Here is an 11,777-nt window from a genome sequence, read left to right as displayed (position 1 = left end):
TGGATTGGAGGTCGGGGCAGGGGGGATCTTAAAAATTCCAAAATGCTCATTTTCCTCTCAGAATCCATAAGGCGATTTCAAACGGCAATTTCACACTCTTTAGGGAATGGGAGAAGAAAAGGCAATTTAAATCAGTGTGATAAAAATTAGTTTCCATTTCAAGCACCTGATAATATGCAATATGCTATATCCATAATATGACTGGTGCCCACTGGAAGTCTTCCTCTCACAAATTCTAAGGACATCTAGGATAGTAGAGGTGAAGTGAACTTCCTAAGGTATTTAGCTCTGAGCCTTAGTTCCTGACCTGTAGAATGGAACAGGAAAAGGAACTACTTTATTGGGTTATTATGAGGCTTCAACGGAATTTGTATAGAACTTGATCTGCCTTGTGAGTGTACTTGTGGGTTTTTTTTTGTTTGTCGGTGTTTGGTTTTTGTTGTTTTCATAAGGTCACCTAGTAGGGAGTTTAGAGTTTCTTTCCTCCTGGTCTCAAGGCCCCGCCCTCTTTCCACTATAGCGCACATACGCTGAGCACAAAGAACGGGAGCCCAAACTCCCGGAGACATTTAGAAACTCCAAACACTTTCACAGGATTCCAATATTTAAAGGCCAAATAATAAAGTTTTAGCTGTCACGTGGAATTCTAATTACAATAGAGAGTTTCTCTTACCCTAAAGCATGAGTGAGAACAAACCCCTACTTCCAACAGTAGGCACGTATACTGGTGCTCTATCATCAGCCATCATTATTAAAAATTGAAATACCCAACACACACACACACACACACACACACACACACACACACACACACACACGGAATATTACACAGCCAGAAAAAAAGGAGATCTTGCCATTTGCCACAATAGGGATAGACCTAGAGGGTGTTATCCTAAAGGAAATAAGTCATACCGAGAAAGACAAATACCGTATGATTTCACTCATAGGTAGCATCTAAAAAAACAAAACAAATGAATAGCAGATAAAAGGCAGACTCGGGCCTATAAATACAGAGAACAAACCGATGATTGCCAGAGGGAAGGGGGTATAGGGATGGGCAAAATGGCTGGAGGAGAGTGAGAGATACAGGCTCCCAATGATGGAACAAATAAGTCACAGGAATAAAGGCACAGCGTGAAGAATATAGTCAATGATACCATAATACCATTGTATGGCAACAGATAGTAGCTACACTTGGTGGCCAGTGTGGCACACATAAGAGAAATTGAATCACTACGTTGAACCCCCTGAAACTATAGTAACATCATGTGTCAACTATACTCAAAGATAACACTTTTTTTTTAATTAAAACACCCAAATAAATTATTATCATTCCCTGGGGCAAGGTGCTAAATTCTATAAAATAATTGTTAAATCATTGTTTAAAGACTTCCCACAAGCCAGCGATGTCCGTGTAACACAGACTTCAGTAAGCCAAGTATTACCAATATGTAATATGTGTCTGTGGGATAAATCACGTCAGAGATGCGCTGGAGAACAATGCTAGCATGGGCTCAACTACAAAAAGAAACAAAAGACGTTCTTATTCTGGGTCCAAGTCATTCGAATTTTGTTTGAGACAAAATTACTGCTACGTAATTATCAACAAAGTAGGAGGGCAGAAGGTAAAATGAGATGGGCGGGCAAAATCCCCTTGTAACTTGAGAGACCAGTGTATTTCATGGACTTGAATGCACACGTTTTCCCGAACACGTATGAAACCAGGGTAGAGAACAATATGTGGAGAACGACAGTCGATTTTGACCAGCAGCGAGTGAGGTCGTGGCCATGTATGCACGTGTGCAAATGTGGCTGCCATTCCTGGGGACGTGACTGCCAAGCCACAAGCCCACAACATTTCGGCTGACAAACCATTTCATAACCATTTGAGGAAAGAATCAGTTCCTGTCTGAAAACCTGCAGACAACTTCCGGTAAGATCAAGAAAAGTGCCCGCATCCAAACTCATAGACTGATTTGGATGAGATCCAGAAGTGACAAGGCGCTCGGGGCAGCTACATCGACAGGGCTCCTGCTGGCCAGATGGTGACACCATGGGGACAACAGGAGCAGGGACTGGAGGGACCTGAGTTGAAAGTGATTCAGAAGACTGTCTAAAAAAAACCTCATAGGATTACCTCACATTTACTTAGTGATCTTTTATGTTTATGTATGTCTGAGTGATAAATCATAAACATCTGTGTGTAAATATATCTAAGCTAGTTCTTTCGAGAAGTTGAAAACAAAAATCCTAATTGAGGGGCGTCTGGGTGGCTCAGTCGGTTGAGCGTCCGACTCTTGACTTCAGCTCAGGTCGTGACCTCACGATTCTTGGGATGGAGCCTGAGTCAGGCTGTGCACTGACAGCCTGCATCCTGCTTGGGATGCTCTCCCTTTCTCTCTACCCCTCCCCTGCTCGCGATCTCTCTCTCTCTCTGTCTGCCTCTCAAAATAAATAAACATTTTTTAAAACAAAGAAGAACAAAATCCTAATTGAAAACCATGCCGTGTAAGAGTTGGGCTGGAGGACTTCCTCTTGCTCAAGGGCACACGCTGGTGATCTTGCCCTCTTGGGTCTCTCGGACTTGACGAAATGCAACGTATTTCCTACCTTCTTCACCTGGTCTGCTGACCTCCCAAACACCCTCTTGTAGGACAAACCCTGCTCTTGTCAATCTGCCCTCTCCTACTTCTTAATTTGTCATCCTCACGTTTCGTCTCATGTTAAATTTGGCCCCATAAAACATAAACACAGGTTAAGAGGACAGGCTTAAACTTACACTGTTGAGATTCAAATTCCAGTGTTCCCAGTTAATGGCTGTGTGGCCATTAATTAGCAAAATCCGTCTTTACCTCAGCTCCCTCATCTGTACAATGGGAATAACGATGGTATCTACCTCACAGGGTGACTGTAAAGGTTAAAGGAGAAAATACATGTAAAGTGCCTTGAACTGTCCTGGGCACATGTTAAATGTCCTTTTAAGTGTTGGCAGTTCTACTTTTTTTGAGAGAGAGAGAGAAAGAGAGCGCACGCATATTCAAGTGGGAAAGGGGCAGAGAATTCGCAGGGGGCTCCGTGCTGACAGCAGAGACCCCCAGGCAGGGCTCAAACTCGAGAACCACGAGCATGTGACCTGAGCCGAAGCTGAACACTTAACCCACTGAGCCACCCGGGTGTCCCCGCCATTGTATTGTTTAATGTGGTTGTTTTGTCATCAATTCTGGAATGCGAGCTCTTTTTCTGACTTATCTTGAAAACAATTCAAGCTCAGGAGTCGGAAACCTCTCCCCTCTGGCCCAGGCCTCCCCTTCCCACCTGCCACAGACACTGCCTCGCTGACTGTGGGGAGGACTCCTACTTCTCCAACACCAGACCCTCTGTGGGTTCTCTTCCTCGTTAGCGTGTTCACCTTCCACAGGACCTCTTTGAGGGGGTGTTATCAACCTCACTTTTCTGGTGGTGCAACGGACTGGCAAGGACTCAGTAACCTAAGGTCACTGAGCCACATGCCAGGGGTTGCGATTTGCATCCCGGGTCTCGTGAGTCCAGAACGTTCATACTCTTCCCTGCCTGCCACCTGATGCATGCACATCCACGGGACCAAAGAAAGACAAGGCATGTGACCACCGTATACCTGCTGGTTTCTGCTCACATGGTAAGCAGTCATGACAATACTCAGCAGCTCTGTGGGATTCAAACCCAGATCCGAACATCCTGGACCGACACTTCTTAATTTCTTCACCTTTTTTTTTGTTTTGTTTTGTTTTTGGCCTTCGTATGGGTTAGAAAGGAGAAGTAACCTTTAAGAAGAAATAACTATTTCCAGGGACAGAATCATGCATTCACATACTTACGTTAAATATAGCTAGAAGGGGAGCATGTCCAAAATGCAATCTAAGAGAGAAGTTAATGTTTATGTAGGGAAGGTATCAGGATATGTTCGCATTTTGTCTAGCAGCATACCATACGCTCGCATGGATGCCATGAATACATTAAACACAGTTTGATTATTTTTAATTGCAGGAATTGATTGCTATTTTATTAGCTTTAATTGCAGGAATAGATGATACCCCTCTCACAATTCAGATTAAAACAAAAATAGGGCCAAAAGAAAATTGTAATTCAAATAAGCGTGTCATTTTAGTATTTTCATGTGCCTTCACAAATTGCCATATTTAATACCTGCTGGCACAAGAAAACCTAAATGAGTATGTAAAATTTTATTTTTAGTGTTTTATTTTATATTAGAGAGAGAGAGACAGAACACAAGCAGGGGAGGGGCAGAGAGAGATGGAGACAGAATCTGAAGCAGGCTCCTGGCTCCGAGCTGTCAGCACAAAGCCCGATGTGGGGCTTGAACCCACAAGCAGTGAGATCATGACCTAAGCCGAAGTCGGACACTCAACCAACTGAGCCACCCAGGTGCCCTTGTAAAATTTTATTTTATAAATTATTTGCATTTATCGTTTTATCCAAAAGACAACAGGAAAGTCAGAGGCCCTGAAGAACAACAAAATCCCACCCCAAGGTGAACTTCTGATAAAGAGAAGCTTGGTTTCCAGGGTTTTGAGGTGAAAGGCAAGCTCTCCTCTAAACACAAAGGCCACAGGTTTCCTCCCTGTTCTCAGAAACCAGGAAACGCCCTGCTAGAACCAACTGGCACAACTTCAGGGTTCGGTCTCCTTAGGCTTTAGTCCTTCACTCATATGTCAATGTCACTGAGCACCTGCAGTGTCCCCCAAAATACACAGGAACTATGGAAGTATGGGGAACACTAGTGGGGACAAATCAAATGAGCGCAGAGCCTCGTGCAAGCCACAGGAAAAACCAGACCGTGTCACTCCATGACTTTTCTGCTGAAGAACGTGAAGTTGTACAGATACTGTCGCCTAAGCCCTCCGTGGCTGTGTCTACGTGATGCTGGGCCCTGGACACATTTACAGACCAGAGAGCCGCGAAGGTATAAAAAGCACGGGACTAGACAGCTACTCACCAGGAAAACCAAAGCTGCATTGAGGGCTTCCGACGTATAGGTCAGGATTTAGAAAAAATGAAACGTATCTTCTTCACCCGAAATGGCTATTTTTGTAAATGTGGTTACGTAGACTAATTTCCAAAATGAAGTGGACGTTAAATTGCTCGAGCTCAATGGATGTAAAAGAATGCATGCTGAAGATCTACAGTTCACCATCGGTGCTCATTATTCAACCAAGAAACAGATGAGATTCCACAGACATCCTGTTACTGGTACATGGAGAGATTTGAAAGTGGAGGAAGTTGGCCAAAAAAGTGTCCATAATTACACGAATACACTCTGTCCTCGGGGTAACTCTAGGAGGGGAAAAAAGGTAAATTTTTCATTTAAAATTGTTCAAGAGTACTCTTTTAAATTAAAAAATCCTCAGTGGAGCAGCATATGGCCTGGAATGAGACTAGAAGGTATTCATTTTCCAGTTTCAGATGAAAGACGTTAAAAGCTGCCTTATGTGAAGCGATTTTATTAATGATATAAACCATCCCACGTTTTTTTACCAAACACTCCTTACTTGGGATTTCTATTTCATGCATGCAACTCCCCATTAAAAAAAATACATTCTAGTGCTGGCTGCCAATATCATTGATTTTTCTAAATATGCTTGATAGACCAAGGAAGACTTGAAGCCTAAGATTTTAGAGCTGAAAGATGAGGCTTTCATAATGTGATGCTGGCCCCTGCAGAGCCCTGGGGCTGCTTGGACTTTTAGGATATGAGTAAAAGTGTTCTGAGGCTAGGTCTCAAAAACTATGGAGCTAAGTTGAAATTAAGGCCAGTCTAGAGAGATGGGTCTCTTTTGAAGATGCCACAGATCCCTTTAGGTAGACTTTCCAGACTCTGAGACAAAAAGCCAGGATTTAGAGGGTCTGGGAGAACAAACGTCAGGCCCCAAACTCTGGGCTCGCCAGTGTCTGAACCAGATTATGTTATCCTAGGATGCTTTTCACTTCTAACATTCTAATTGTTACATATTTCTTCCTAATAGTTACCCTACATCTTGCTTGCTTTAAATTTATATTCTGCTCACCTTGAATTCAGTGGGAATAAAAACAGTCCTTCATCATCACCAAACGTACCACACGTGGTGCCATTTATACAGAACCCACAATGCTACTACTGATTTATATATATATATATATATATATATATATATATATATATATATATATATATATAGATGTGTGTGTGTGTGTGTGTAATTGATGTTTTGGGCCTTCTTATCATGTGCTAATTATCGTGCTAAGGTCTATATTTATTTATTCCATTTGCTCAAGATCCTGAAGCCAGAAAGCAGTCTGGTAGACTCTAGATCTAATGATCCCTGAGATGCCGCTTGTCTGTGGATGCATCACAACCTGTGGGTGATGGATATTCAAGGCTGTGGGAGCCTGCCACCTAAGAGATCCCACCACCCCACCTCCTACTCTGGTGAAGCACAATTACTGGCACAAAATCGCATGCTATCACCCTCGGGAGTACTTTTTTAGTTGGAAGTGGGGAGGAGGGGGAGGAGAAAGGCACGACATACGCGTCTATAACAATCACACAAATGCATCCAAGCACACATCGTAACGATTTATTTGCATTTTGCATGGTGTGTGGGGAGCCTGGCTTTCTCCTGTCTTTCAAGTTGGAACTCTGATTTCCCATGCTACCCATAATGCTACATTACTGTAAACATTTATATATCGTCAATTTAAACAACACACATACTCTACGCCATTCACCGAAATGTAAACGATTACAAAAGAGGCCAAGGCGGAACCGCTGTGAAAGCCATAACATTTATTGAAGAGCGGACATATGTTTGCAAATCACAGCGCTGCACGGGCACACAATCCACGGTTCATGATGCTGTTCCAATTAAGCTTTTAATAGAGCCTTCTCATATAATCCGTTTTAAAGACAATTAATGAAAGGGGAAAAAAGGTGTCAGTTGCAATTACATTTGCAAAAACCAAACTGCAGCTTTTATTTAGAATGAATCTGTGCTCAGCTATGTAGATGCACACATGTGGATTATTTGGACCTAGGCACGCATTTCTGGATGGGCAGAACTTCTCAATGAATAATGGCTGTAGTAACCCAAAAAGTATCTCAGAATATTGTCAGTCTTAGAGACCAGGGCAACAACTGCAATAGAATTTCTACCATTTGCCCCAATTAACACACCACTTTGCCCTGAAGATGTTCAAGTCAGCATTTTATTGTTGGAATAATAAAGAGAAATTCATCTGACAAAGGGCATGATACAGAATACATCTATAGAAGACACTTCTCATCTTAATGTTGACAAGTGGATGTCCTTCCTTTTGTATCAGTGAAAGAAATTTTGGTCAAATTGTCAAAAAAAAAAAAAACCCAAAAAAACAAAAAAAACCACCAGCTCCTAATGTGGAATTTAACCTCCCATTTTCGTCTAAAAGTTATCTTTTAACAACAACGACAATAAAAAATAAAACTTCATTTCCAGGAATTTAAAAAATTGAAAGAAAACCATCAAAGTTGATAATTAAAAATAAAAATTTATATTATTCATTTTTCTGACTAGTACCGTTTTGTTTTGTTTTTTATGTGTACCTTTCATGGAAATATCTGTCACAGTGATCACGGAATAGAAATTTGATTTTATATCCTAGAGGCTAATAATATGATGTTAACGACAATTTTCTAATCAAAGAATCTGATAGTGTAAAACATCTGATGTAGGAATCTCTAACCGATGACCACTGAGACTGCGAAGAATCTAGAAACTTCAGGAAGAGAAAACCTAGCTGATTTGATTGGCTCTGTGCTATACTACTTACTTTGTTTAATACAGCATCTATTATTAAAGATGCTTCGGTCAAAGCACAAGTTGTCAACTGACTTCTAAGCATTGCCTATTACTCGGCCCCTGGTCTGAACAGAGAACTGGCAATTTAAGGTCAGGCTCTTGCTCATTTCCTGTATATGTCTCTGGATATAATATTCTATTGTTTATTCCCTATTTTACTTTGAAATTCAGAAACCTTCTACCTGCCTGACCCTGATGTTTTGATACCTAATTTAATATTACATGTAAGAATTTATATAAACCAAATATTTTGTCTAAAAATATAATTTTCTTTAACCTCTCTTTTTGTTATTCTCAATGCCCAGGCAAGGAACCTGTTTGCAGCAGTCAGACTCTTTCCAGAGAATAATCCAGATAGGCTCAGCTCAGTTTTCTGGCGGGTGCTTCCTAGTCACTGGTACATCTGGTTTCTCCTCACATAGAAAAGTTTGTTGATCTGCCATCATCTGCCTGGTACCTTGCTGGATTTATCCCAAAAGAATCTACAGGGAAATGCCCATTTGTACTCCTAATTTGTAAACCACAGTCACAAAATCAGATACACTACTCACTAACCTACACACCAAATTTATAAATCTAAAGCTGTAAAAAAAGAAGAAAGTTGAAGAAATACCTTCCTATGTGTCTATGGGACTATTTCCTCAGCCTTGAAAAGTGCTGGCCTTACACATTTGCTCTGTTTTTAAAAAATCACATTCTTTTCATTCCATCAATAAACATTTACTGAATTCCTACTGTGAGTGGCCAGTGTAACCTTTCTATCCTTTCTAAAAGAAAGCAAAGGGGCCTTGTTCAGTGGGTCTAAGGCAGTAATAAGGACATGTCAATTTATGCTGGAGTTTTCTAGTCAGTTTTAAGGTAATTTCTTTCATATAAGAGGAAATAACAGAGTAAAAAATGGAAGAGAGGAAGGCACTCAGTACCTATTTGGCAAGCACTGGGCCTGGAACTCTGTAGATGTTTGGTGCAGAATGCTAATAAGCCTCTTAGGAATTATGGAAGGTATTTATTTTTCCTATTTTATGGACAAGGATAAAAAGCGGTTGATTAGTTCAATAATCGTTCAAGACCATTCCCCACGCTACACTATAGTTTATGTTCTAAATTGATTCACCACCTGAAAAGGCAATCGGCATGATTCCAAAATTTGAACTAAGAGCCAAGGAGCTCCAAAGTAAAAACTCAAGGCTTAATGTTTTTGTTGTTGATTTCACAACACAAGATGCTGTAAACTTCTCTGGACTAAGAAACTGCTTGAGTACAGCTGTTCTAATTTGCTTAAATTCTTGTAGTGGGAGGGAGCCCTTCACATTATGCATTACCTAAGTCAAGAAAAGGCTGATTCCTCACCCCACAAAATTTTGTTGTAAGATGAACTGAACAGGAATTTTGCTATAATCCTCCAAATTCATAATATCCTCAATATTATGAAAGAAAAGTCTCTAACTAATATCTTTTGATGTTCTAGGAAATACAAATCAAGGTACTCCTCTAGTTCTGTTAACATATCTGTCCCTTACTTACCTAATCTTAAAATATTAAAGATATCATAAATGTTAGATAAAAGAGAAAATGCTACGAAATAATTATTCATCCTAAGAGTAATTATCTCCAGGTATAATTCATGGTAAGACTCCTTCCTTTCTCTTATGTTTTAACGCTTACCTGATCTTCATTTAATGCAAAAGAATTAATGAGCTGCCTTTAATATTTCCCTACTTAAAGTTTTCTTCCTCTGGCTTTAGGTAAGAAGTCTTACAAGTCCATTGTCTAGTTAACCATATTCTAGATTGTGACTCTTAATTTAGGTAGAGAATCACTATTTTCAAATTCCAACAGCAGACACAAAGAGATTTAAATGTAGCAAGATAACCGAAGTTAGACATAACACAAACAGAAAATAAAACTTTAAATGACCAGAGTCCCCCCCCCCCCCGACTTTTTTTTTTTTTTTCCGGTTGCCATAGATTGTATCATAACGCCCATGGTGAGCAGAGTTTTCAGGAATTGGGTCCTTTCTAGCAACAGTTCAAAAAATGCTTGTAAATGCACATCTGTGAAATAAATCTACCACCGACGCTGCACCTGGAAACGAGGTCGTGAAGAGGAAGCCATTTGTTATCACAATAAATTATATCTGTAATCTATACAGACCTCCCACTCCTTAAGAACAAAACAAAACAAAACAAAATCTAGCTTGGAAATTTTAAAGACTCTGGTTCCCTTAGAAAAAATGACGAAAAGGTTGACTGGAATATGATCCTTACTTATCTGCAAGCAACATAGAGTTTAAAGGACAATTTATACATGCTTTTGAGCTTAATCTCCTTGCGTTGCATTTGAGACTGATTTTACAGTGTCTAAATTAATCTCTAGAAGTAGATAAACTAGGTAAACCTTAGATTTTTAAAGCAGTACTGTGATAAAAATGCCCTTGGAGACCTTAACTGCTCACCTAGGGACCAGTATGCACCAGGAAGAAAATGAATGCTAATTGCTTTTCCTTTGAGAGTCTCCTACTCTTAAGAATCACAATGCTACGTAAACTTACATATCGTGTCTATTTCCAAGTAGTGTGGGAAAGATTCTGTAATGCAGGACTGCTCAGGGGCTCTCAGAAGCTGCCTGCCCTGGGAGCCTGCTGTGTATCTGTGTCTTCTTTGATAACTTCCTTTCAATTATTTTTGATCCCATCAACATGGCTGTGTTTTCTAAGCAGGAAATAAAACTACTGACATCCAAAGGCAAGAAGAGTAAGAATCAGGAATATTCCAGATTTGTCTTCATTTCCTTCCCCTACTTCCTTCTACTCTCCTTTCTGGCTGTGGTTATGCGGCCAGTGGTTAGGTCTACCTCCCTGCCCCCCACAGGCCTGACATCAGAAACTTGGGGAGTGAGGTGGGATTGGACACAACACTGGCCCTGGCAGCCCCCAGGGAGTGAGGGAAACTAGCTATCAAGTTACAGAGCTGGCTCTAGCCGGGCTTCTGGGAGGGCAAGACACTGTTACTGGTCTAAACTTCAGCCAGGTTAAATTTAAAACGAGAAGTTAGAAAAATTGGTCTTCCCTGGGTGATGTTCCTTAATTCATCAGCTTTATGATTCTACCTATATATGAAATGACTATAAAAAGCACCTTAAAATAAGAATTCCATCACCAAACTATTCTATATTGAATTCTATAAAAAAAAATATCTCAACCCACGAAAACATGGTCCTATATGAAGCGAGAAGAAGATGTATGTTAAAATATAAAATGAAACCTCCTAATTCTCAAGTTAAAGGCTAATGTGGAAACGACGTAATGGCGAGCTAATGCCATAAACCTGCTCTGTGTCTTATATTACACTTACAATCAGTTATCACCCAAATGCCTCAGCCAACCTTATTTATTTCCCCCCAAGAATTCGGAGAACGGACAGGAGAGTTCCCAAAGTATGCACAAGACCTTATCTCCAAACTGAACTCAGTTCTTCTTTATGTGATGTTTCACTGCCTTATTTCTAGCTGTTGTAAGTTAGTTACCCAGTATACTAAGTTGATTATTCCAGAATTTTTCCAAGCAAAAAGTTAAGCTGATGAGTATTTCCAGGGTCATCATCCATGTCCCTTTTTTGAAAGAAGGTTCTAAATATGCCCTTTTCCAGTCTTCAGGCACCTCATCAGTCCTCCACGAGTTCTCAAAAATGATATCTAGCGGTTCTGTGATGACTTCGGCCAATTCATTAAGTACTCTAGGATGCCGGCCATGGGGACCTGTGGATTTGAACATATCGGGGTTATTTAGGTTCTCCTTTACCCATTCTTCCCCTAGTCCATCATGGATTTCTGCTCCTAGTTTTCTTTTAAGTAAACTCCACACCCAGTGTGGGACTCGAACTCACGACCCTGAGCTCAAGAGTCACA

The 11,777-nt window shown here is 40.5% G+C and overlaps 1 protein-coding gene across 2 annotated transcripts in view; it reads right to left on the bottom strand.

The window, feature by feature from the left end:
• Positions 1-6,805: 6,805 nt before the first annotated feature.
• SAMD5 (sterile alpha motif domain containing 5) overlaps positions 6,806-11,777 on the bottom strand; it is a 57,127-nt gene continuing 52,155 nt past the window's right edge. For both annotated transcript variants that reach the window (XM_045499971.1, XM_045499972.1), the window contains one exon: positions 6,806-11,627. Coding sequence is in view for 1 of the 2 variants with exons in the window: in XM_045499972.1 (XP_045355928.1) it covers positions 11,565-11,627 (63 nt within the window). In the remaining variant the exon portion in view is untranslated. The remainder of the gene's footprint in view (positions 11,628-11,777) is intronic.

Source organism: Leopardus geoffroyi, chromosome B2 (assembly GCF_018350155.1).
Source record: "Leopardus geoffroyi isolate Oge1 chromosome B2, O.geoffroyi_Oge1_pat1.0, whole genome shotgun sequence".
Lineage (NCBI taxonomy): Eukaryota > Metazoa > Chordata > Mammalia > Carnivora > Felidae > Leopardus > Leopardus geoffroyi.
The sequence above is the reverse complement of the archived record's forward strand: the minus strand, read 5'-3'. Positions and strand labels throughout refer to the sequence as shown.